The sequence below is a fragment of the Heteronotia binoei genome, chromosome 11 (assembly GCF_032191835.1).
Source record: "Heteronotia binoei isolate CCM8104 ecotype False Entrance Well chromosome 11, APGP_CSIRO_Hbin_v1, whole genome shotgun sequence".
In the NCBI taxonomy this organism is placed as follows: domain Eukaryota; kingdom Metazoa; phylum Chordata; class Lepidosauria; order Squamata; family Gekkonidae; genus Heteronotia; species Heteronotia binoei.
The window spans coordinates 19,982,086-20,009,834 of NC_083233.1; the positions used below are offsets into that span (position 1 = coordinate 19,982,086).

General features: G+C 41.4%; 1 protein-coding gene across 4 annotated transcripts in view; it reads right to left on the minus strand.

The window, feature by feature from the left end:
• Nucleotides 1-27,749, minus strand: part of RPS6KA6 (ribosomal protein S6 kinase A6) — a 59,286-nt gene that overhangs the window by 21,424 nt on the left and 10,113 nt on the right. Inside the window, exons 2-10 of one of the 4 annotated variants that reach the window (XM_060249395.1) lie at nt 26,510-26,626; nt 23,903-23,984; nt 22,246-22,326; nt 20,318-20,397; nt 18,187-18,293; nt 16,717-16,754; nt 3,425-3,567; nt 1,720-1,790; nt 1,163-1,251 (exon numbers count right to left, since the gene is read on the minus strand). In XM_060249395.1, coding sequence (XP_060105378.1) covers nt 1,163-1,251; nt 1,720-1,790; nt 3,425-3,567; nt 16,717-16,754; nt 18,187-18,293; nt 20,318-20,397; nt 22,246-22,326; nt 23,903-23,984; nt 26,510-26,626 — 808 coding nt within the window. Of the gene's footprint in view, nt 1-1,162; nt 1,252-1,719; nt 1,791-3,424; nt 3,574-16,716; nt 16,755-18,186; nt 18,304-20,317; nt 20,398-22,245; nt 22,350-23,902; nt 23,985-26,509; nt 26,627-27,749 lie in introns of those variants that run through there. The other 3 variants (XM_060249393.1, XM_060249396.1, XM_060249397.1) reach the window with 3 other exon arrangements.

Sequence of the window (27,749 nt, forward strand, 5' to 3'; positions counted from 1 at the left end):
TTGTAGCATTATTTTTTTTTAAAAAACGCACACACAAAGACTTGGCATCCTCTTAACAAGGGTAGCAGGCAGTAGCTGGTGTTACTTCAGCTGCCATGGTATCCCAATAAACTCCCTCTGAGATTTTATTCAAGGTTCTTTGGCTCCAACGTGCCTATAAAAGGATACCACCAGTAGCATTCTTCTTACTACAGCCCAAACAATTCTATCTTGGCCCTTCTTTGTCACTGCAATTTTCTTGAACTGGTATTTTTGGATTCGGGTTTATTGGACCCCCCAAAAATTTCAGGATTTCCAAAAAATCCCTGATCCCAATACTGGTATGGAGAAGCCAACTCCAAGGTCTGCTGTGCCATAGGGAGATAGCACCGCATGGCATGCAGTTCTTGGCTGGGATGGCTTCTCTGGCAGCCCAGTTTAAAAGGGCTGCACAAGAAAGTGGCCCCAAGCCGAGCCCAGGGAACAGTCTGCTTCCCCCGGCACAGCTGATCCTTGGGCTGTCTTATGTAGTCTCTTTACACTTTAGATCTGTCCATACTCCTAAGTACAACTACAGCATATAATGGATCATGTCATTAGGCAAGACCACCAACAGATTGGCACACCCAGTTTTAGAACTCAAAAAGTGAATAAGGCAAGGTGCTTGATGAGTTAGGTTGTAAGCATAATTCTCATTTTTAAATCCCACACTATACCTTGCCTTCCTCTTTGATGCTGACTCTTTGTGGCAGCTGAGGTATTTAGGACAACACTGAATTACTTAATGGATACTGCAAGATCATATTAAATGGAATTAAGGTCCTTTATACCTACAGGCAATGTAATCCAATGCAAGCAGTATCAGACTTGGACCTTGCTCAGACAGCTTTGGGAAAGTTCTGTCTGCCTCACTTTCTTAACCTCCAATTGGATTAACAGTGACCTAACCCTACAGTAGGATGCTGTGAAACTAAATAAGGCAATACAGAGTTATGGCCTAGGCCACAACTCTTAATTTAGCAAAAAAGATTGCTCTATGTAAATCACTTGTAAAAGCCATGGAGGTGACTGATTCAACAGCATATATAGCCCACAGTTTTGCTCTGTAAAAATATAATGTGTTCTCTGAAGACTACAAAAGATGGCAGAGCATTAGTTCCTGTAATGCCTAAATGATACTTACCTAACCTATTGGAAGGATTTCTTTTAAACAGCATTCTCAGAAGACTTTGAGCTTCAGGGCTTAGAAACTGCGGCATTCCAAGTTTTGCTCTAGGGGGAAAGAAGTATTCTGTCAAAATGCGCTCAGCAATCAAATCAGCTGAGATTAATTCAGAGCAAGCAGTCTGCAAATTATGAAGTATACTTTTTAACGGGGGAAGAATGTATGCAGTTCAATCCAAATAATTCCAGAGGGATTATTTAATTTCCATATTACAACATACATAGCATAACATTTTTCTGTTTAATCCATTCCAGTCAATCCAATTCACTAGAAATATTATACTCCACAATACTTTCATTAGCTGGCTATTCTTTTGACAGGGCAAGATTTTGTCCCCCTTCTCTGTGACAATTAAGAGTCCATATCACAAAGATGCATGCACCCTCCTTTCTCAGAACCAACCACTGAAGGCTCTTACCATACTTGAAGTAAAAAGGAAAAGGTAATCCCCTGTGCAGAGACACCCCCCCCCAAACCCAATACATCACTTTGCAAGAAATTTAGTATATACTTACTTGAGTATCATATTCATGGTTTCATTGCGATCTTTGCCTTGAAATGGCAGTGTACCAGTAAGCATTTCAAACTGGAAAAAACAAAACCCAAACAGTTAAGAAGTACGAACAATGAGCACATACAGTTTTTTTAACTAACCTTGGGTTTCCAAAGAGCCAGTAAAATGTGTTTCTATTAAAGAGTTTTGGTAAGCCTATGTGCTGCTAGTTAAAATAGAAAAACAAGTTCAGTGGTAATCTGCTAAAATAGTATTTCAGATGTGAAAAATCTGAAAGCTGCAAACTGTCTGGGAGTTTGTGTTACTCATTAACACCAGGGCTTCTTTTTTTTGTAGAATAAGCTCAGCAGAAACTCATTTGTATATCAGGCCACACCCCCTGATACCAAGCCAGCCAGAACTGCGTTCCTGTGCACTCCTGCTCAAAAAACCCATAAGAATACAAGAGAGGCCATGCTGGATCAGACCAATGGTCCGTCCAGTCCATGTCACACAGTGGCCAAAAAACCCAAGTGCCATCAAGAGGTCCACAAGTGGGGCTAGAAGTCCTTCCACTGTACCCCCCCAAGCACAAGAATACAGAGCATCACTGTCCCAGACAGAGAGTTCCAACAATAAGCTGTGGCTAATAGCCACTGATGGCCCTCTGCTCAATATGCTTATCCATTCCCCTCTTGAAGCTGTCTATGCTTGTAGCCACCACCACCACCTGTGGCAGTGAATTCCACATGTTAATCAACCTTTGGATGAAGAAGTACTTCCTTTTATCAGTTCTAACCTGACTGCTCAGCAATTTCATTGAATGCCCACTAGTTCTTGTATTTTGAGAAAGGGAGAAAAGTACTTCTTTCTCTACCTTCTTTATCCCATGCATAATCTTGTAACCTCTATCATGTCACCCCCAAGTCAACGTTTCTCCAAGCTAAAGAGCCCCAAGTGTTTTAACCTTTCTTCATAGGGAAAGTGTTCCAACCATTTAATCATTCTAGTTGCCCTTTTCTGCACTTTTTCCAATGCTATAACATCTTTTTTGAGGTGCAGTGACCAGAATTGTATACAGTATTCCAAATGAGGTCACACCATCAATACAGGGGCATTATGATACTGACTGATTTGTTTTCTATTCCCTTCCTAATCATTCCCAGCATGGTTGGCCTTTTTTATTGCAATTGCACACTGTCTTGACATTTTCAATGGGTTATCTAACCACGACCCCAAGATTTCTCTCTTAGTCTCTGCCAGTTCACACCCTGATTAATACCATAGACTTATAAAGGCATACAATAATCTTCATTCAACTACCATACTATACTAGAGCTTGTTGAGTTGGATCCCACACATTGTTTCCACTATTAGTTGTGCTTTCCTCTGGCACAAGAATATTTCCTGATGAAAAAGACTCCAGAGTTGGGGGAAGGACACTTGTACTGGAAAGTATGACTGCCAAGGGAATGGATCTCCAGGATCCAGACTTATATGGCTTTCTGTGCCTAGTGCTATTCTAAAGATTGCAGCATTTTCAGCTAGTTTATGAAATGAGGGGATTTTTTTTTTGGTCCAATCTAGGAAACCCAACCCCATTGAAAACTGAAAAGGTTTATTCAGAATATGACCTCAGCAACATAATAAATAGTTAAAATTTCCTAAGCAACACCAAGAAGCATATCTGAACATTACGTAAAATTAGATAGTGAAATACACAGTACCATAAGAACCCCAAATGACCACCAATCAGCACTCTGGTTATGGCCTCTCCTGTTTACAACTTCAGGTGCCATGTACTCCACAGTACCACAGAAAGAATAGGCCTTCTTTTCTTGATCGACGGATTCTTTGCTGAGGCCAAAGTCTAAAACAGTATTATAAAGACATACAAAGTAAAGAAACTTGATGGAACAGTAATTACAGACATTAAAATGTCAACTCAATTCAATTCAAGTCATTAAAATGACAACTCAATTCAAGAGTATCTTACTACCCCCCATGACTGTAGAGATGTGGACCCTTTACAACTAACCCATGAACTCCCAATTTTTTTTTTAAAATAAAATACATGAACAGCTCCCAATCAAATGTTACTGAAATATATGCAAACATTGCAAGGCAACACAATATTGCTTTAGCGTGTCATTTCTTTTATAGCGCAGGCTTCATGTATCTGGGATTATATAATATCCACCTTTCAGCCAATAACAACAGATACATTTATGGAGCAAAATGCAAATAAAGAAATATACAATTGCATTCTAAGGACCCCTATGCTGTTTTGCACAACATAAAAGGTTTTTTCCCCTGAACATACTTACTTTAGCCACATATATACAGAATCTCTTGTCAAACCCTTGCAACAAATTGAAATGATGTTAGAGTTATTGGTAGCACAAGTTGTCTGTGACTCAGGAATTAATTTTAAGATATTTCCCAGAGAGAAAAAAGGACATAATCCCAACAGAGCCTTGAGGCATACCTGCCAGCAGGTTACAGTGACCAAGAGACAAAGCTGCTGTTGAATTGTGTGCAGCGGATTGTTTGAACTATTGTGTAATATATTTCAAAGGAAGCATAGGTTCAGCACCTGACTCTGACCAAATGCATCTATATGTGCTTTGGATCAAAGATGTGAACTTTAATTACCTTTCATCACTGTCCAGAAACAGAAGCACAACAAAGTAAAATGGTCTGATACTATCTGGAGTGATGCTTAATTAAAACCTTCCTAGTTCAGTAAGGAACTTCAATTTAAGCCAAGTTTGTTTGCTTATTTATAAATTAAACTTTTAGACCACCCTCCCCTGTGCCCACAAGGCTCATGGCAGTGAACAACAATAAAACACATTTAAAATTAGTAAAACAATTTAAAACAATGGCATAATACACAAAACATTTCCAGATGGTGCTAAACACTTCAGATTGTGCCATAGCTTCATGGAGGGAGGCAGGAAATGGGGGTGGCCAGCTGAGGTGGAACCCATCACTGTCCTCAACTGAAAACCTGGTGGAACATCTCTGCCTCATGAGCCCTGTGAAACAGCATTAGGTCCCACAGGGCACGGATGTCATTCCACAGAGAGTTCCACCAGGTGAGGACCAGGGTCAAAAAAGTCTTGGCTCTGGCTGAGAACAGCTGGATGTCTTTCCAGCTGGGGATCACCAGTAGGTTCATTTCTGTAGCTAATAATGCTCTTGGGGGGGGGGGGGTATACCAGACCTAACTTCCTCCAACCTGCTCCAGGATGGCTGAAAGAAACTCATTGTGGAAAATCTGCAGGAGTTGTGGGAGCTACCGCAACAACAGGAAGTCAGATTTCAGATTCATGTACATATGGAAGCCAAAACTTCCACAGAGATTTCATCCGGGTGAATGGAGAAAAAGAAACCCACTACATGGAGCTTGAAAAGCAGATGAATGCATTAAAAGGAAAATACTAATTGATGCAAAAGAACAAGGTGGTTTTCAACTGCCGGATCTTAAATTATATCATGAAGCAGTATGTTTAGTATGGCTCAAGAACTGGATAACCTTATCCAACCAGAAGTTATTGGCGATAGAAGGTCATGGAAATCTATTTGGTTGGCATGCATATTTGTATTAAGGGAAAGAGAAGATGGATGGTTTCTTTTGGCATCATTTTATAAGTAGTTTGATGAATATTTGGAAAAAATAATTTAAATATGGTGATGAGAGGAAACCACTGTGGACTGTACCAACGGAAGTTATAAAATGGTTTTCTGACTCACAGGAAGACAAATGGGTTACATACAAACAATTGCTAAAAATTAAGGGTGGCAAAGTAGAATTAAAAGCGGAGGAAGAAGTGCAAGACAAATTTAATTGGTTCCAGAGACTACAAATTAAAAGTTTAGTGGATAAAGATATCAGGACTACAGGTATAAGACAAAATCAGACAGAAATGGGAAAAGTGCTATTAGGGAAGACGAAAAGTTGATTGCAAAGATGTATAAATTTTTATTGAAATGGTCTACAGAAGATGAAGTAGTAAAATCTCAAATGATTAAATGGGCAATAAATATGAATAAAGAAATTTCAATGGAGACATGGGAACACCTATGGAAGAACTCTATGAAAATATCGACATGTAATAATATAAAAGAAAACTGTCTGAAAATGCAATACAGGTGGTATATGACACCTAAGAAGTTAGCAAAAATGAACAAGCAGGCATCTGATCGGTGTTGGAAAAGTAAAAAGCATGAAGGCTCTTTTTACCATATGTGGTGGACTTGTGAAAAAGCAAGACGATTTTGGGAAATGATCCAACAAGAGATGTCGAAGCTTTTGGGATATGGAGTTAAAAGAGCACCAGATACCTTTCTGGTAGGATTACAAATGGAAAGTTTTCCGAAGCAAGACAGGACTTTGGTGTGGTATATGTTGTCAACTGCAAGAACATTGTTTGCACAAAGGTGGAAGCAAGCTGAAATACCAGATAAACGGGACTGGATTTTAAAAATTTTACATTGGAGTGAAATGGATAGACTTACTAGAATCTTGAAAGACAGTGATGCAGAAAAATTTAAAGATGAATGGAAGAAGTTTCAAGACTATATTGAAAAGCAATTGAGAGTTAAGAGACATTTGGTGGTTTTTTAAAGTATAACCTGAAACTGGGGAAAATGGGGGAGATAGATGATTAGAAAGAATTTTTTGAATCAATATATGATAGCTCTTTTTTATTAGCAGAAAATATAGAGATAATTACAATAAATAACTATAATTGGTGTGATAATAGATGAAAGATAAGTGTAATACTATGGGTGAACTAAAAGGTTAAGGTGATATGATTTAGTATATTGAGATAAATAAGTTTAGGATGCGTTAACAATGTCCTGAAGGAAAGCTAGAAAACCGAATTATAAATAGTGATATAGATATGTTATTAGATTATATGTTAAGTTTTATAGTGCAAGATTCTAAAATGGATGATACCTTAATTGTTTTGTTTTTTTCTATAGCTTGAAGTATTGACAGAGGTCAAAGAAAAGAGGTGGGGGAAGTGAGAAAAAAATGTGTAATGTATTGATAAGGATTGAATTGTTGCTTTTTCTTTTCTTTTTATTATTCAAAATGCATTTCAGAATATGACAAAATTTAATAAATTTGGTTAACGCAAGAAAAGCAGATGAATGCACTCACTCATCAGTCTCTGAAATAAGAAGTGAAACATACAGATACAAGCTCAACACATGAAACATATTCTATATACAGGTACTCCAGCCTAAGCCCACTGATTTTGGTCTTGAACTAGATGAACTCAATAGAACTGTGTGAGAAGTTTCTTCAGCTACATGCCACTATGTATCTACACCAGTTCACATCTAGCCCTGAAAGCTAAGCAAGCTCAGCAGGATACCTGCCTTTTCACTATAGGTACACAAAGTTGCCAAAAATCACTTCTATGACCACTTTTTCATTTATTGCCCTTAAAGTAAAGCTGAAAAGGAGAATCTGAGGACTGCTTGCTAATCAAGACAGATTGCTTCATCTGCACTTTTCAAATGTTTTGGCTCCCAACCCTGACATCCACTTCTAGACATACTAGTTGGACCTTCTGACACAGCCTGCCAAATAAAGCAGGTCTTGCCCCACCTCACCCCAGTCTTTAAAAACTGAATGCTTCCTTGGTAATCTGCAAATATTGAAATCTCAACGAGCTGGGTATGCTTATAATTTGAACTTTCTTGAGTGCACAAAATTAATCTAAAAGTCTTTACCCAGATTGGAACACGAAGTGGTGTCTGTGAATATAACAGACCTGACAAAGGCCAAAACACACATATGAAGAACCCCATCGATCCAAACATCCAACCAAGGAAATGTGGTAGGAAGGGGACCAGGATGCCCCAAATGCTGATCTATTTTGTTAACTTCTTTCCAGAAACTGCTTCCTGCACTTCCATTTTAGCATGAAAGGTGTGCAATTAAGAGAGAGAAGCTTCCATCTGGGAGGTTCTTTAACACCTGAACAAATCATCAAAATACAAGTAGTATGATTTGCAACACAAGTTGCAAAAATTAAATGAATCCATTGCCAAACACAGTATGCATAAACTGGAAATGAAAATCACAATCAAACCACAGTATGCCTGGTTCTATCAGAAAAGCAAAATATGTTTTGCCAAGAACCAGAATGTGGAAAGAAAACTGGAGTGCAGAAACTCAAGACTCACATGTGAATGCATGATGCTGCCTCACACCTGACCAGTGGATTGATTCAGGTCAGTATGGTCCTACTCTGACTGACAGAGGTTCTCTCATATCACCTATTCCCTGATCCTTTTAACTGGAAATGCTGGGGATTGGACCTGGGATCTTTCGCCTACAAAAGCAACCATGCACTCAGCCATAGCCCATTCCCTACAATGTCAAATCAAGATTTGCCATTACATCTAAACTGAATATAATCTACATATCACTGAATAGCATCATCCATCATATTATTTCATGGTGCTTATCCAAGGCTCCCACACAAGTGCCACTAAAATCAGTAGAAAAAAACACAGAAGAAATGGCTGGCAAACCAAGGCCCAAACAACAGTGTACTGCTTCCTCTCACTACGGAGCAAGTAGATCCAAATGGACAGTCTTGCTGGTCTGAAACAGTAGAACAAAGTCTGAGTCCAGTGGCACCTCAAGACCAAAAATATTTTATTCAAGGTATCAGCTTTCGTCAGGGGTGGAATTCTAGCAGGAACTCCTTTCCATATTAGGCCACACAGCCCTGATACAGCCAATCCTCCAAGAGCTTACAAAAGCCTTGCAAGCTCTTGGAGGATTGGCTACATTAGGGGGGTGTGGCCTGATATGCAAAGAAGCTACTGCTAGAATTCCACCCCTGGTTTTCGTGCACATGAAAGCTCATCGTTTGAATAAAACTACTGGTCTTAAAGGTGCCACTGGACTTGAACTTTGTTCTTCTGGAGCAAGTAAACATAGCCATAGTATATCTAACTACACCAGCAACAGGAAATTTGTTTTAAAAAAACCCAACATCTGACACTGAGCTTCAGTGGGTAAGATGGAATGGTAAAAGACGAACTGCACATACACACAGAAAGAGCACTGTTTAAAAAGTGACACTTTCAGGGATGTTTGCGTGAATAATGTTTTAGCATTGTGTGTTTTAGGATGCACTAAAAGTTTTATCATCCTATAAAGCCTCACCTCTAACAAAGGAAAACAGCAGGCATTTCAGCCTTAATTTCCTAGGCTACCGCATTTGATAGGAAAAAGACAGGTTGCTTACCTGTAACTGTAGATCTTCGAGTGGTCATCTGTGCATTCACACTCATGGGATAGAGCGCCTGTGCCGATCCCCGAATCGGTACCTAAAAAGCCCGGGATTTTTTTGCACTCGGCACCAACGGGCATGTGCAGGCATCCCAGTGCGCATGCTTGCCGGCACCAGCACAAGGATCCCGCTGGTTCCTTCCTAACCGCTGGAAGCCCCTACTGGAGGGAGACCATCAGCAGTGGGGAAGGAGGGCGGGTAGTGTGAATGCACAGATGACCACTCGAAGATCTACAGTTACAGGTAAGCAACCTGTCTATCTTCTTCGTGGTCTCTGTGCTTCACACTCATGGGAGATTAGCAAGCAAGACATACCTGGAGGCGGGAAGACGGTCAACCAGAAGAAACAGCTTGCAGCACTGCAGCTCCCAGACGAGTCCTCTGTTGAGCATGCACGTCCAGCACATAGTGCTTCATAAAGGCATGCGGAGAGGACCAGGTGGCAACCTTGCAAAGGTCCGTCAGGGAAACGCCTTTCAGGAATGCCACCGACATCACCATCGCTCTTGTAGAGTGTCCGCAAATAGGCCCAGGTAACGGCTTCTTAGCCAACAAATAACACAGTTTAATAGTCTCAGTGAGCCATTTTGAAAGCCACTGAGACGAGGTTCTGGAACCTAACTTACGAGCAGCATAAGAAACAAAAAGATGCTGGTCCTTACGAAAACTCTTGGAGCGACTCAAATAAAACAATAAGACACGCTTAACATCTAAAGCATGCAGCCTACGTTCCTCATCCAAGGAAGGTGTAGGATAAAACGTGGGCAACCAAACTTCTAAGTTAAGGTGGAACTGAGAAACCACCTTGGGGAGAAAGGAAATATCAGGCGTTAAGGACACTCCAGACTCCTGAAAGGCTAAATATGGGTAGTCACAATGCATAGCTGTGAGTTCCCCTGCACGGTGTGCTGATGTGATGGCTACCAAAAAAGCAGTCTTCCAAGATAGGAGTTGTAATGAGCAAGTGGCCATCGGCTCAAAAGGACGCCGAGTCATCCTGTCCAACACTAGAGTCAAATCCCACAACTGTCAGGGTGATCTCGAAGGAGGATGAAGCCTAAGCAAACCCTTCAAAAATCTCTTAGAATGAGGGTGTGCAAAAACTGAATGCCCCTCCACTGGTTCATGGAATGCAGATATTGCCGGCAGATAAACTTTAATGGAGGAAAAAACAAGGCCAGCATCCACCAGAGATAACAAAAACTCAAAAATAACCGGCAGTTATTTAATTTAAAGATGAATGGAAGAAGTTTCAAGACTATATTGAAAAGCAATTGAGAGTTAAGAGACATTTGGTGGTTTCGCCCTATGGGGCGAAACTGTAAGATCAACTAAAAACTGAAGAAACCTCCGCCACTTCCTATCATAAGAAGCGCGGGTAGACTGCTTCCTGCTATTCAGGAAAACGTGTTGGACTCTGCTGGAGAACTCACAGGGTCTATGAACCACGCTATCAGCTTCAGGTGGGGAACGTTGTGATGGAATACATGACCGTCCTGAGCTGACAGAAGATCTGGTTCCACTGGAAACTGGTAGAAGACCCCCCTCGCCAGTTGGAGCAAGATCAGGAACCAGTTCTGCCGAGGCCACCACAGAGTCACCAGGATGCAGCATGGTCTCTCTCTTGTGATCTTGTTGACCACCCTTGTCGATAGTGGCAGAGGTGGGAACAGATATAGGAACCGACCTTCCGACGGGAACAGCAGACCATCTTCCAACGACTCTGGATCTGAGCCCCCTCTGGAGCAGAACAGCGGACACTTCTGGTTCTCAGCTGTGGCAAAGAACCCCTCTGGATACCCCCCGAGCTGAAACATGGGTTGAAGAAAGCGCCACTGTATCTCCCACTCATGCGGGGAAGCCGCACCCCTGCTGAGGGAGTCTGCTTGTAGGTTGAGCACCCCTGGGAGATGTGCAGCCTTCATAAAGATGTCGTGGTCCAGGCACTCCGACCACAGTTCCAATGCCAATGCACAGAGCCGTCGAGAAACTGTCCCTCCCTGTCTGTTGATGTAACACAGGGCAGTGATATGGTCTGTAAGCAGAGCAACAACCTTCCCCGCCACCATGGGGCGGAAGGATCGAAGAGCAAAATGAACTGCCAGCAGTTCCAGGTAATTTATATGGCAGTGAGTCAATTTCAAAGGCCAAGGGCCCCCCACACACAGAGCGTCCAGGTGGGCCTCCCAACCCCATAAAGATGCATCTGTTGTGATCGTCACTGTTGGTACAGGTAGGTGGAAGGGAGCTCCCTGACAAATGTTGTCCTTTGATTTCCACCACTGCAGTGTTTGAAGTGTCACAGGTGGAATTACAAACCTCTTTCGAGGTGAGTCCCTTAATGGTTGAAACTGACGAAGAAACCAAAGTTGTAGGCCTCTCATCCTCAGCTTCGCAAAGATCAGCATGCTTGTAGTTGCCGCCATCAGCCCCAGCATCCGCTGCAGCTGCTGCGCCATGCCCCACTTTCGACTCTGCAGAAGTTTGACAAGGTTGATAATGTCCATCGCTCTCTGCTGAGGCAGGAAAGCGTGATGAAGGTTCATATCCAGCAAAGCCCCTATGAACTGAACTGTCCATGATGGAGTAAGGTGTGATTTCTCCAAACTGACCTGCAGACCCAAGGTGTGAAGAAGATGAAGAGTGGTGGCAATATGGTTTGACAAACTTTCCTTCGACTTCACCACAAGCAGCCAATCATTGATGTATGGAAAGATGACTATCCCTTGAAGCCGGGGGTGGGCAGCCACAACGCTCATCATCTTCGTGAACACCCGAGGTACAGTGGACAGGCCGAACAGAAGGGCCTTGAACTGAAGTGTTGAGAACCTACTGCAAACCGAAGGAAACGTCTGAACGCAGGATGGATGCTGACGTGGAAGTAGGCATCCTTGAGGTCCAGCATTGCCATCCAGTCCCCTTGGTTGATGAGGGGAAGAATTGTTTGCAGAGTGGACATTCTGAACTTCTGGTACAGAATAAACTTGTTCAGATTCCAAAGGTCCATGATTGGTCTCAAACCCCTGTCCCGCTTTGGAACCAGGAAGTGGTTTCTATTGTTCCCCCTGTATGGGGACCTACTCTCAGGTTGGGCAGAGCAAGGTCTCCACTGCTGTTCTGGGGAGAACTTTTGATATGGCTTCTTTGACCAAGGTTTGTTCCACTGTTTTGGTTTCGCAGCTCTGGAAGGCGCTGGGACACCCAGGTTCCTGGAAGTTTTTATGCTTTTATCCATTTCCTGGAGCGCATTGTCGGTAGTCGAGCTGAAGAGGCCTTCACCCTTGAAGAGCAGATCTTCAACAAAGGCCCTGGTGTCTTGCTGGAGGGCTGTGGACCTGAGCCAGGAGTGGCGGTGGAGGCAGACAGCAGAAGTGTTGGTTCTTGCTGAGACGTCCACCATATGCTTTGCTGCAGCCAGTTGTTGTTTGGCTACAGCAAAGCCTTCCTTCTGCATCTCCTTTGCAGCAGACCTCTTCTCCTCACTCAGGGAAGACAAGAGGGGGGTAAGTTGTTCCCACACTGAGAATTGGTATCTAGCCATGCACGCAGCATAGTTAGATACTATGACCGCCCTGCACCACTTAAGGCGACTTATGGCGACCCCAGCCCCTCCTGCCGACTTTATTTCTTCCTTCTGGTTTTACCTCACGACTACTGAGTAAAGGGGGTGGGTATAATAAGGATTTCTAGTCTCCTCGGGGTTCTCTTTTATTTTCAGATAGATGGATAACTATGCATGTAGGAGGCCACTGCTGATTTGCTGCTGATTCCAAATACTCAGGCACCAGAGAACTTAACAGTTAACCACAGATTTTTATTTATACAGTCTTCAGCTGGGGAGAAGGGATGTATTTACATAGGCTATTTTGTATCTTGGATGAATAACAGCTGCTAAACAGTTCAGGCTTTACAATACAGAGGTATCTCAGGGTCCACAGTTCTTATATTCTTCACTCTCCAAACTCTAATTAGGTTGGCCTCTTGGGCTTTATGTGTCTGGTCTCTTGAGTCGACTGGTGTGTCTGCTCCCAGCCCTCCTGACTCCCTCAGACCCACATCTCCCCCTCAGCAACCTTGTTAGTTCTTAAGAGTAGTGTAAATATTTCTGTGACCACTCAGGTCTTTCACTGTGACATTCGATTGTCACTCTCAACCACCTGGCTGTCTCCGCAGAGCTAACAGCGAGCTTCACTTCACCAGAAGTCTCTACACAGCTCTCTGTATCAGCTCTCTCTTCAGCTCTCCTGCTGACCATATACTGCCCACTTCAACTGTCTCACACTGACCGTTGCTGACAGTTGACTCTCCAGCCGTTATCTGTCACTCACTCATCCTGAGAGTTCCAAGCACTCTGGCCCCCACCCTCAGATCACATGACTCAGACTCCCTGAGTCCTTAGCTTTTCTATTAACCCTTCCAATTCTGTCACAGATACCTTTACTCCCAGCGCCCCAGCAGAGTAAAACTTCCTCCCAACTTTGTCCAGCTTCTTTCCCTCCTTGTCTGGTGGAGAGGAATGAGTCTTGCGGGCCTTTGACGAGGAGGATACGATCACCGAATTGGGCTTTGGATGCATGAAGAGAAATTCAGCACCGGCCTCTTGGACGCGGTACATGTGATCCAACTTTCTTGATGACACAGGTGTAGAAGCAGGCTTCGCCCAGGCCTCCTTCACCACCTGTAAGATGACCTTCATAACAGGCAGGGCAACCGCTGTAGACGTATCCCACTGAATGATGTCGAATACGGTGTCGTCTACAACGGGTTGCGGTTGTGTCACTGGGAGAGAGAGGGAGAGTGCCATCCTCTTCACCTGGTCACCATACGACTTTAGATCCTCCGAGGGTGAAATGGGAAGATCCTCAGCGGTATGAGATACTGGCGAAGGTTCCAAAGCCCTGTCTGGATCGTCGATACCAACCTCCGAGTCCGACGATGAAGACTCTCTCCTCAAAGAATGTTCCGAGAGCACCGGCGTTGACTCTCTGACAGGTGACCGGATTGACACCGACGACCTAGGCTGGACTTCCTCCACCACCATGCCGCGTCTTTCGGGCAGGATGGACATCGATGCCACGGGACGCCGCCTAGAATGCTGGGAAAGCCTTGACATATGGGATGCCTCAGATTGCTGGTCCCAGTCTGCAAACTCCCGAGGGGAGTACCACTGGTACGGGTATGGATAGGCGTAGGGAGGCCACTGGCACTGCTCCCACGGTGAAAGTGGTGGGAAGCGGCAAGCTACGGTGGTCAGTTCCAGCTCTCTCCAACCTCTTGCCTGATCCAGCAGTGCCAACGGCTCCATCGGTGCTGACACCTCCACCTCCAAGAGAGTCGCTCTCACTGCGACTCCTCGACCCCGAAGAATGGGAGCGCTGAGTGAGGTCGATCTCTTGCTCCGATGCCAATAGATGCAACTGCTGCAAAGCACTACCTCTCGACACCGAAGGGCTACGATGTGGGGACACCAAGATCTTCCTCGATGGAGCGGTCAACATCGATGTCGAAGCGTTATGAGAAGGGGAAGGAGTGCGGGACGATCTCTTCTTCAGCTTCTCCTTAGATTTCACCTTCTTCGGTGCGGATGATTGGGTCCCCGAGTCATCCCGATGCTTCTTAGCTGGGGTGTGCACTGACCCTTCAGAAGGTCGTTTTGTGGAACGTCCGCACTCGACTGGCATCTCGGTCCTGATCAGCGATGTATAGGCCGATGTGACCGTCAGAGCCGCGACCTCTCCCATCGGTACCAACGAGCCCGATGCCATCTTTTGAGGACAAAGTGCCGACTCAACCAACGCAGCCGAAAGCTTCGCCGCTCGATTCTTGTGAGTTTGTTTGAAAAAACTCAACAGTGCGAGCAAGAATCCACATGATGTCCCTCGCCCAAACAAAGGAGACAGAGGGAATGGCTGTTTGGGGGGGGCAATCTTCTTCCCACAGGAGTGGCACCTCTTAAAAAAAGCCCGTCTTTCCACAGACGCCAAGGAAAAAACCCACCCAGGAAAGTATCTGAGGGGAAAAACAGGGGAAAACTGGGCCCCGAAGGGCAAGTCCAACAATTTTTTTTTTACAACACTAACTATCTAACTAACTACACTAAGAAAATAACAAACAGGCTATATACAACAAGAAAGGCAATCCTAAGATTACTTTACCAACCAGGGACACGAAAGAAGATCCTCTCAGCGCAGCGGTCAGAAAGGAACTGGTGGGATCTTCGTGCTGGCGCCGGCGAGCATGCACACTGGGATGCCTACACATGCCCTTTGGTGCCAAGCGCGAAAAAATCCTGGGCTTTTTAGGTACCGATTCGGGGATCGGCGCAGGCACTCTATCCCATGAGTGTGAAGCACAGAGACCACGAAGAAGATTGATGTTTTATAATCATCACTGATGGGTCACACCTTGACACAGGCAGAGGTTATTTTGGACAATGTCCAAAATGTTTAACAGCTCAAGGAAGCTTCCAAGTTCAACACATGTGGGAACTCTCCTTGTGTAACCAGGATGAATCTTTATGTAATGGATTGTGAAATGCTACACCTTCACTAAGCATTCTCTATCTGAAAAGTTTTAAAATTTTGTTTTATCTATTTACTTCATTGATATCCCACCTTTTATCCCAATGGGGATCCAAAGCAGCTTACATTGTTCTCCTCATCTCCATTTTTTCCTTCACAACAACCCTGTAGCTGACTGACTGACCAGCATGCGACTGACCAGGTCACCCATGGCATGGAGATGAGGTCTTGGGTCTTCCAGATTCGAGTCCCACAATTTAACCACTACATTGCACTTTTCACATTTTGTTTATTTTTGCAAAGTTTTATGGCTACTGTGTTTTTCACTACTTGATTTCTGCCACTTAATTATATGCCTGTTTATTGCTGTTTTGTGGTGACTAATAGACGAGCAAAGTGGCTCACACATTTTAAAGATAAACAAATATCTAGAAGACCAATGTCATTAGCCATTTGAACAAAGCATGCCAATTAGAACTGAGTCACCTGTCAATGGTTCCAGCTAGATGGTCAGTTTATTGCCTATCCTAGTCCCCTAAATTCCACTGAATAAAAACACTATAATCAGATTCCATCATAATTTTAGACTAAGCCATGCTAGTTGCTGACAGCCTCAGAAGGGAATTTGACTACAGGAGTTGAGGTGATCAATAAATCAATAAAGGAACTCTCATATTTTGGGGCTTTTACCAAAAAGCCACACGCATATAGTTAGGAAATGCTACATTTTTCGCTACATTTACATTTTGCTCCTAGAAATCCATCTGTCAAGTGCAATGGCAGAATGGCTGTATACAAGGTGTTTAAAATACTTTTCCTTAATAAATATCTGCTTTTGCAGAAGAAAGCTGCTCGATGTACTGTTTTAATGAAAGAGTATGCTGTGCGTGGTATTTACCACAATGATACATAAGAAATGGTTAACTAAAGAGAAGGAAACTTTGAAAAGTCTTTAGGCTGCCTAGAAGGAGGCCACATTTCTGCCAAGTGAGCAAAATATCTTGGCCAAACTCCAATTTTCAGTAATATAAAAAAATCTATTTGGAAAAACTCCATACATGAAACCACAGATTAAAGTATCTTGCAGAAACTTTCTGCTATTAAAAGCAAATAGATTATGTATACCCACTAATACTGGAATATACCATGCTAATAAATTCCACTCACCTGTTAACTTGATATGTCCTGCTTCATCAAGCAAAATGCTGAAAATTAAAATTCACATTCACCAATACATATAATAAATGCAACAGCAGTATTTTGTCAGACCATTTTAATAAATTAATTTCATATCAAGATTACTGAATGAGATTTGTGTGGAAAGAAATGATTTGTTGTAAGGTTCTTATATTAGAAAAGTTAATAGTAAAACACCACATTTATATTCTGCACTTTCAACTTAAAGTTCACAAAACAGCTTACAACACTAATACAGTAAGAAATATGAGACTGCAAAACTGAAATGAGTGCACTCTTCTAATAAAATGAACTAAAAGCTGCAGTTTAAGACTCAGAAATACTAAATACCATAATAAAATCCTAACAGGCATTCTATGTATCCTAACAGCAAAAAAGAGAAGGAGCACTAGACATTTAGAACTAGAGCAGTTTCAGAATAAAAAGGGGGGGGGGGGGAGAATAAAAACTACGCAACTTATGCCATTAAAGGTTCTTGAACTTGACTTGATACAAGATTTGCCATCAGCACATAACAATGTGATCCTGTAGTTATTTTAGTCTAAGGCACGACTGCTAACATCTAGGTGGCACCTGGAGATCTCCTGCTGTTATAACTGATGTCCAGATGACCAAAAGCAGTTTCCTAGAGAAAAATGCGTGCTTTCGAGTGTAGACACCAATGCATTATATCCTGCTGAGATCCCTCCCCTCCATCCTGACCTGGATAGCTCAGGCTAGCCCAATCCCATTAGATCTTGGAAGCGAAGCAAGGTCAGCCTTGGCTAGTATTTTGAAGGGTGACCTCCAAGGAATACCAGGGGTGTGAAGCAGAGGCAGGCAACAGCAATCCACTTCTGAAACTTTTGCCTTAAAAAAAACCCTCGCTTGCCACCTAGTTGTGCATAATGCTGGAACTTTGGGCTACCAGTCAATCTTTGGATCTCCTGGCTTTTCTACACATAATGCCATATGATAATTACCCCTCCCCAGGGCTCTTTTTCTAGGCAATGGCCCCGATGTAGCCAATTCTCCTGGAGTTTACAGTAGGTTCTGTACGAAGAGTCCTCTAAGCTCCTGGAGGATTGGCTACATCAGGGAGCATCGCCTAATATGCAGAGGAGCTCCTGCTAGAAAAAGAGCTCTGCCCCTCCCCAAAACTTGCCCTCCCCAGGTTCCACTAGTAAAATCTCCAAGTATTTCCAAATCTAGAGCTGGCATAAGACCCTTTGAAATAAATTGGCTTAGATAATAAAACTTTACACACGAGTGTACTACAAAATAAGGCTTCCACAGAATTGTATTTTGGTAGTATCAAAAATGGAAACCAACATTTCTTTCTACAGGAGCAAACTATAAAATAAAGCTAAGCTTCCATAGAATCGTACATCGGTAGTATGAAAAACGAAAACCAACTTAAATGTAGTACTATAGTAGTGGATAAAATACATTTTACTTTACTTTTCTGGCTTCAGGTCCCTGTATACAATCCCCAAGCTGTGCAGATGATCCAAAGCAAGAGCCAGTTCTGCGAGGTAGAATTTCACATCTTCCTCTGTAAACATAACCTAATAAGAACTATATAGATTTACATTCTGATCTTGTTAAACTTCTGCATGTCTCTATGACGTTTACAAACTTCTTCAAAATTTAAAAAGCAGATAAACTGTGATTTAGATTAACTAGATGTATACATTCCTAACATGATAGGTCAGACTATAGACCAAGGGTGTCAAACTCATTTGTTATGAGGGTCAGAAGTGACATAAATGACACTTTGTTGAGCTGAGCCATATGTGTCATAAAATTTAATAGCAAGTAGCAGAGATATCAACTTTACAAAGGACCCAAAAACCCCCTTAAAATAAAACATGCTTAAAATATTAGCACTCGTTTGTTTTTACAGTGTTTTCTTTGTATCTCTCCCTTGGGATCCAGGGAAAAGGGCAAAGGAAGCTCTGACTCTTTCCTTCCTTCCTCAGGGTACCAGGAGTGGAAGGAGCCTCAGTCAATAGAAGAGAGGCTTGGCACAGGAGCTCTGCTGTGCAATTGAGAGAGCCTGGCAAAGCAAGCTCTCACTCCCCCCCCCCCCTTCTCCCCCAAGGGAGCAGCCTCAGTCAATGGAGAAAACAGAGGCTTTCCTCTTTAACTCCTGTGTGATTGAGCAAGCCTGGCAAAGCAAGTTGTGATGCAGAAGGAAGCAAGAGAGGGAGAAGGAAGCAGATGAGAGCAAGTTGCCTGAGGGCCTCATAGGAGCCTCCCGGGGGCCTGGGGCCGCATGTTTGACACCTCTGCTATAGGCACTGTTCCCAGACAGTGGAGAAGGAGGCCCATCCTGCCAGCTCCCATCTGAACAGTCCCTCACCCTCAACAGAGAAGAAATGGAATGGTGATAAACTTCCTAAGAGAGCATGCTGTCTGGCTAAATGACCACTCTTCCTTCATGGATGTGTGATTTAAAGCAGCATACAAGCTCTTCCCCCCACTCCTACCGCTTCATCTTAAGTGAAACAAGCCTACAGACTGGGACACAGGTCAATAAAAGCACATCTACATGCTCTTCGATGCAAATAGCTCCTCTGAAGACAAGACTTCAGAGATACCCATAAGCTTTTAATTTCAAAGGTTATTATTGTACTACATATATATCTTTAAACTAGGAATCAAGTTGGGGGGGGGAATAAAAATACTCTTACAATACATAATAGTCCACATAATACCTTTTAAAAAGAAAAAAAACACAAATGAAAATGGGATGCTTGCTCAATGTTAGGAATCATGGAAATGTATAGATGCATTTCTAATGACCAAAAAGCTCTAGACAAAATGGATAAGCATATTTCTCAATAATGTAGGCTTGCAATTCATTAAGTGAAACATGTCTATTAGTAGAGACTCCAGTTTGCTAGCCATTCACTTAACCAATGTGCTTATTTGCTCTTTCAGAACTCAGGTTATCACCTCATATCAGACTCAAACAGGAACTGCCCCACATTGTCTAAAGATTTTAAAAGTCAAAGGGAGGAAAAGGGCAAGTGATAATAATCTTGGTTCCTGTACTTTGAGATGTCTGATAGAGGGCGACTCCTTCCAATTTCATATACCTCAATATGGTTATCAAAATTAGCATATCAGTTCCAGGGTTGGGGCATAGCTTACCATTGCAAAAAAAAGAAGAAGGAAAGAAGCTAACTGCTGAGCAAGATTTCTTGAAAAAGGGCTAGTTCACAAACAAACTATATGCAAGCATCTATGTTTTATTCCAAAACTGATATTTAATAAGAATAGAAATAATTTTAAAAAGCTGAAGACAAGCAAAACATAACCTTCTATAAAGCAAACATAGTAGTGAGAATGAGATTTGGCTTGAGAGACCTGGGTATAGCTGTGAAGCTCACTGAACAACCTTGGGCCAATCCCTGTCTCTCAGCCAGACATCACAGGGTTGCCACAAGGATAAAGTGGGGAGGGGAGTATGCCCTGTGTCTCTTGGAGAACATGTGGGACAAAAATCGGACAGTGAACAAGAAAGGTGACGCACTTTTCAGCTTCACATCAACTTTAATTTTATTTAATTTTTATAAATACATACCTCTTTGGATAATCTTGTGAACACATCTCCTCCCCTGAGAAAATCCAATATTAAATATAGCTTCCCTTCAGTCTGAAAGGCTAATATGAAAAATTTAAACATCAGTTTTATAGAGTGAAGTTTTACATGACACTTCTGATGTAGTTTAATCCCAATAGCATGCATGCGTTTCAAAACTTAAAAATTAAGCAAACGGAAGTTTCAAAAGTTGAGATGCAGTAGTCCTCACAACACACAATGCATACCCACCCTACAACTGTAATGGAGAGTAACATCACTGGATTATGTATTTATCAATTCATTTTATAGTATTTTATTGATATTGCTTTTTATTGTACTTTATTAAATATTATTGATTGCATTTTAGTGGTTGAAAATAATATAGATTTACCACTATTTAGAAATAAGATACTGTGTTATTTGCTAGAGTACACTGCAATTACTTAGATACCTAGTTTTATAATGTAATTATTATGCTTTTAAAGAGCATTAGTCACATACTTGTCTTTATTAAAGTACTCACTTGTAGAAATACAGCTCTTGATCTAAACTAAACTGGACACCAAACAAGGATAATTAACAGATTTATAATTAAGAAATGTATAACATTCCCCACTATTTGGTCAAGACAATACAGAATTTTCACATGTAGCAGACTACAGTGACAGATTACAGGTATGCTACTTGCTATGGCGGCAGAACTACAAAGTGTCCTTAAGCAAAGACAGAATTTTTAAAATATAGCCTTTTTACAGCCTATTTTAATACTAGCCAAAAACAGCCCTTGAGCACTATTCCACCTTGGAAATGACTCTCTGAAAAGCTGTCAATGTTGCTGCTACTTTCCGTAGGCTATGAAAAGCTATATAGAAGAAGAACTGATTTTCAGAAAGCGAATTCTTTGTCAACATGCGTCATCATCATGTTTCTGGGTGGAAGAATTTACTTTCTTTGCTGCTGTCAGGGTAACTGCTGTGGCCCAGTGCACAAGCCAGTTGTTCTTGAACTGTGAGTGAATCACAACAAAGTGTCGTGAGAAATTAAATAATTAAAGGCTCCTAGGTACTCCAGGTAACCACCCACAGAGCAGGCAGTCCACTGTGTCTCCGCATGAGTAAATGTTTCCACATTGTTTCTTCAATTAGCAGGCTTGCTCTGATCAGCAACTAAAGCAGAAATTGGTGATAGGTTATGCAAATATACACTGGGTATAAACTGCATGACTCCTACTTTAATTCAGAAGAAGAAGAAAGTGTGCCTCAGTTCAGAGGTTTGAGGAAATCCAGTTCCTCTGAAATCCATGGAACTAGTTCAGTTTGGTTACACTGGTTTGTGAATTATAATCACATGCAAATGAAATTAATCCAAAAGTCTAGCTTGAATCCATTACATTGAATTGCGTTCGCAATTCTACAACAATGAACAATTCCCCACTGGGGAGAAAAGCAGGACACAATGAATTAGAAATGAGTTGTTTTATTTAATTATTTTTACTGAACTATTTACGTCCCACTTTTTCTTGTGCTTCCAGGAGGCTTACAAATGGTAATTTAAAACTAGCAAAATAAAACCCCAGAGACTCCCCCCCCCCGCAAGATACTTGCCATTTGCACCCCATTAAAAACCCTGGCAAATAAAACGGCTTTGTAGCACCTGCTGGAGAGTTCTGAAAACTGTGCCCCTCCCTCTCCTCCTCAGGGAGCCAATTCCACAGTGTGGAAGCTACAATGACGAAAGCACAACATATGACCAGTACCAAGAAAGTTAGCTTAAGCAGGAGAACAGCCATTAGGTGACAGCCTGTGGATTGTACTTGGCACATGGGGAAATACAAAAGGAGACAATCCTTCAGATACTTGGGTATGAATAGTTATTTCTTTCATAAGCCTGCACTAAAACAAACAGGCAACAGAACAAAAACCACTCACCATAGTGCAGCTTGACAATAAATGGATGATTAACTTCTACTAATATATCTCTCTCCATCTTTGTACGAACTCTATCTCGAACTGCAAACAGAAATAGCAGTTACCTACACAAGCAAACAATGTAATTTAAGCAACAGCAGAAGAAAAACTCATTTCCCCACTTGCTAAAATTGCAGTTATTTAGTTATAGTTAAGGCTGCTTTCAAAGAATTGGAGAACAGATTTAGGCAAATTTTTTAAAACAAAATTAGTCTATTTTTGGCCTCAAAACATATGGATATCAGTAACTGTATGCTGACATGTTATCACTACAGCCTACTAGACATCCACCAGGAACTTTCTACAAACTGCCTGAAATGAACAATCACTATACAAGAATACTCCCATGTATTTCCCTAGGAATCAAATAGGAAACACTAGAGATTACGCTTGTAGTCTATAGTTCATTAGGTAAAAAGTGACTAATTTCAACCGAATTAAAATCCTGAAAAGCTGGCAATAGTCTGATTTGCTAATGCAGTTATTATAAGAAAGCATCTGGAAAAAGCATGTTTTCAAGTTCATAGCTTAAATGGAGTTAAGTGTAATTGCTTGCATTTAATCAAACCAATTTTAAGGTAAATCCTTAAAATGTTGTCACTTAATACCATGCAACAAAAGCGCAGATTTAGCAGAGTACATTCCTCAACCTTGTTTTCAGTGTCATAAACACATGCAGGATCCCCTTCACTTAGCATGGTTAAAAGTGCAAATCAGTACCTCCTATGACTGTCACCAGATTAAAGAAATTTAGCTAATTAAATCCCTGAGTTTTAATTAAGCTTTTGTGTGTGTTTGCACATGAATAAAGCAACCATTCTGAAGAAAAAAGTCTTCCTTTGCTTTTTAAAATGGCACATGAACACAATGCAGCAGACTTATCCTTGAAGCAGAATTATCTCCCAAAAGAGAGAAGAGGAGGAGTGCCTCTTCTAAGATGGTGTCCATGACTCATGTTTTTTGTATAAGCTAAAAACAACTTTACATTTCTGCCTAATCAGACCACCATTTTAATTGGAAAAAAATTAATTTTAAGAATCAATCCACCAATTAAATTACTAAACACTGCAATTTCAGTAGCAACAAACTTGTCATTTGCTGAAGGGGCTTTCAGAAGCAAGAGTCAGATAAGTTTGAGATCTGGTATTGTTCAATTTAGATAAAAAATAAATTTTAGATAAAAAATATAGGATTGCCAGTCTCCAGCTGGTGCCTGAAGATATCAGTGATCATTTCCCCTGGAGAAAATGGCTGTTTTGGAAGGTGGTCGTATACCCCACCGAGGCATCTCCCTTCCCCAAACCCCACCCTACCCAGGCTACACCCCAAACCTCCATGAATTTTCCAACTAATGAAGAACTGGAGAAAAGAGATTCTACTGCAGGAAGGCAGCTATACCATTTTTTTCAAAAGCAATCAGTTACCCAAACTCATTGCACTTCTGTCTATGCCCTGCTTGTCCTACACTCCAAGGCTAAATGTTTCTACTTAAAGCTCCACAACATTCAAATGGGAGTATGTTTAAGACTGGGATGAATAAAAAAATACAAATGCATATATTTTTAGCAGCAAAACAAATGTCTCTATATTGTGTTTAAAAAAAAAAAAGCAAGCATACCTTTCAAAGAAGCTTTCTTCAGAACTTTCATTGCATACAGCTGTCCAGCATCAGGACCTATAATTTTCCTCACAAGAAAAACCTAACCAAAGAGATTAAACATTTTACAAGATAATCACCAATGTATGTATAATCTATATACTCCTGACTTTCGGGTGGTCAGCAGGACTGTATATAAGAGAAATCCAAGGGCCTCCAACAGCCAAGCTGAAGGCATTCACATAGAACTACAGTAAGCCTCCCATTTCCTAGGAATCAGCATCAAAAATATCTAGACCAATTTTTTTCACTCACCTTACGCCGCTCTCATGTCCGTCTTCTCAGCACGGCGTCCTCCCGATTCCCCACTATTTGCGCAGCAAACGGAAGCTGGTTTTTACTGGTTTCCATTTGCTGTGCGAAAACCGCGATGTTTGCTGCAGCCCCAGCGCAAATAGTGGGAAATTGGAGGACGCCACGCTGAGAAGACGGGACGTGAGAGTGGCTTAAGGGTGAGTGCAAAATCGGTCCCAGTTTTTTTATTTCTAATTGTGATGCCATACTCAATAAATCAGCTTAACTTAACCACATGTGCAACAAAAACTAATTAACAGCTTAAACAATCATAAAAAACAGGAGTTAATATACAGAAGGTAATATACGGAATCCTATTTTTACTACTTATTTTGGCTCTCTTATCAATATTGTAAAAACTCAAAGGCTGAATCCACCCCCTCCCCCCAAAAAAACCCTTCTCTCAGGCATCTGTAGAAAAATGCAAACACACTATTATTTAGGCTTATGATAATTTCTAGTAACTTTAAAAGTCATACAATCATGTTTCTATATTGTCAAAACTGAACAGTCATTGTGGACCCAGCTCAAGAGGAGCTTCACTGAGGAAAACACATGCAATTGCTCGTTTGTGGGTTTTGCTGCCTTCTTTTAAAAATTTATACAGAGATGGCATGAAGCATGAATGTCCTAAGACTGAAAGCCTCTCTTCATTCTACAACCTGGTGCAAACGTAACGCTTGCAGATTTCCCCATGGCTTTCTTTGAAAACAGAGGAGAAAGGAGGGCACCACCATGAGTGTCAACGACACTCATAATCTGAATGTCACAATTTTGTCTGACCCTGTTCTCCAAAGGTTTTTCACAATCCCATAAACACTTTTTAAATTTACTGATGCTGTGCGGTAGTTAGGCTAAAGGGAAAAAGCTGACACAAAAGCACTGTAACTTCATGGCACAGGGAGAACACCATAGCCATCTACTAAACCACACTGCCAGCCACTGTTAGGTAGCAGTTCTCCCAATCCAGGCCTAGGTACATTTCATCAATGGAAGAACCACTACTGTTTGACCACCCTTACTCACCAACTTAGAAATCAGTATAAAGCTGCTTCCACACACCATATGAACATGTTTTATTCCCACTTCACATTTTAATTCCAAGTGTAATAGCAGTGTAACAGCAAAATTTGTAAATATTATTATGATATCTGAAACTGCTAATGAGAAAGCAAAAAATGCCGTAAGATTCTCAAATTGGAAAATCTACTAACACACTCCAAAAACTCTTGCACATTTTAATGTCTCAGCTAAGGTGCAACAGATGAACCCACATATGTTTAAAGGACACTTGCAAAGCTTTCAATTATTTTGCTAAGCATTTACTCTTAAATCAAATATGCTTCTTTCATCAAGCACGCCTCCTTCCACACACAAAAAAAGTGTATTATTCATCACAAAACAGCTGAGAAAACATTTCATATGGGGTGTGTAGCATAGGGCTGTATTATTAAAAGGTTTCGTAAATTGAAGAGTAAAGATTACTCAAAGTTTCATCAAAAGTGAAAGCCTGTTTAAGTAAAGCATTGATCTAAGAATATTTCACACTCTGCTGTACACACACTGTTATATTCCTACCAATACTTCAGAACCAGCAGTCAACATTTCATTTTGCATTCTTTTGAGGGGGAAAAACCCCAGTGACAATTAATAGGTTTCTTTATTTACTTGATATTCTCTCCGTTTCAAAAGCTACGTCTCGGCAGGTAAAGCAATCAGCATCACAACAGCATAACGACCTTCAGCAGTTATTATAAAGATTGGTTTTACCTATTTAAGCTGCAAGATACTTTCCTACAACTACACAAAAATTGCGCTCATTAAAAATGTGTCTCTACTTGGTTGCTATGCTATGCTCAAAGTTCTTCTAAAAACACCAGTAACGCATCACAGCTATGGATTCTTTCATTAAAAATTGTGTTGATTTGTAAGTATAGCTTAAAGAACAATCAAGTAAGAATTCTAACCAATAAAATATGCTATGATTAGGCTACAGGCTACATTTGCAGATAGCCTAGAGCAAGGAATTGTATCTAAGAACATGACAGAACCCATCACAAAATCACAAGGCATTGCTAGAGCATCTTGGAGCTCACGGGAAATTGCAACAGGAAACAAGAGGCAAAGGCTTGCTCCACAAGCAGGCCACTGCTTGCAGCCCTCTACATCATATTCATAGAAAAATATTCTGAAGGACTGATTATTCAGATAAAAGGCAAGTTCTTAACATGCAATACAAATTTTAGAATAAAACAGCTGCTACTTGTGCCTTACCTTTCCAAATGATCCCTGACCAAGGACTTTAAGTAATTCAAATTGTGCAGGGTCTGCTTTTTCACATCCTTCTTTCACATGGTGGGTAATAGGTATCTCTTTTACACATCCTTCATCCTGTTTAGGCAAAACCAACAGTAACTACCAATGAAATGATCAATGAAATAAGGGGCTGACAACCAAATAGTTGGGGTGGAGGATTCCTCACATCAAGCTGGCGTGAGGCAGTAGAAGGGGAAAAAATGAATATCAGGTCTCTTGGAATTGGCAGAACTCTATGGGTTTACCACAGAGCTTTGGCCAATTCTTAAGAGAGGTTTGACATCATTTCTGGGTTTACTCAGAAGTGATGTCACACTCTTGGCTGACACCCACAACCCAATGTCTTTCAGTGGATGTCAGACTAGACCTGGCAATCTTGCCTTTAAGGCCCAATGTATTTGGTCCAATGTATCTATTTACTTTAAAAAACTGTTCCTCACCTTTCTGCCCCATAGTCACCAGGTGGATAACCGTTAGAACAAGTATTACATCATAAAAGCTAATTAAAACTAAAGTTAATATATATTTAAAAGCACAGACAACCAATTATGAAAACACAGGGAAAGAAGGAGGAGTCATTCAGGGAATGCCAAACAAAACAAAAAAACTCTTCACCCGCTGGCAGAAGAATGCGACAGAAGAATACCTCAGGGGAGAGAGTTCCATAGTTTTTAGCTGCCATGACCAAGAAGGCTTTCTCTTGTTGCCACTCACCTACTTCAGAAGGCAGAGCACCAAAAGAAAGGCCTCAAAAGACCACTATAGCAGTTGGAAAGGTGTTGCATCACTACTTGCAAAGGAAGTCAGGGGCTTTTCAAAATTAAAGAGAAAATCATAAAGGTATATAAAAAACTATCTGAAATTATGCAACAAAAGGATAACTGGACAGTTAGGCGTAAACACCTTTTCTTAACTATATGGGCCAAACTGAAAACATAATGTTTTCCACAAAATAAAAAGATAATCAAAAGCACAATGTTTACTCTGACAAACAGCCTCTCATAGCAAAAGAAGGCATTACAATCAAAGTAAAGAAAATACACAGAGCTCTTTTTTTAAGCAGGAACACACAGGAATGCAGTTCCAGCTGGCACCAGGGGGTGTGGCCTAATATGCAAATGAGTTCCTGCTGGGCTTTTTCTACAAAAAACGTCCTGGATATACAAATAGAATAAGCAGGGTTTGTGAATGAATGTCC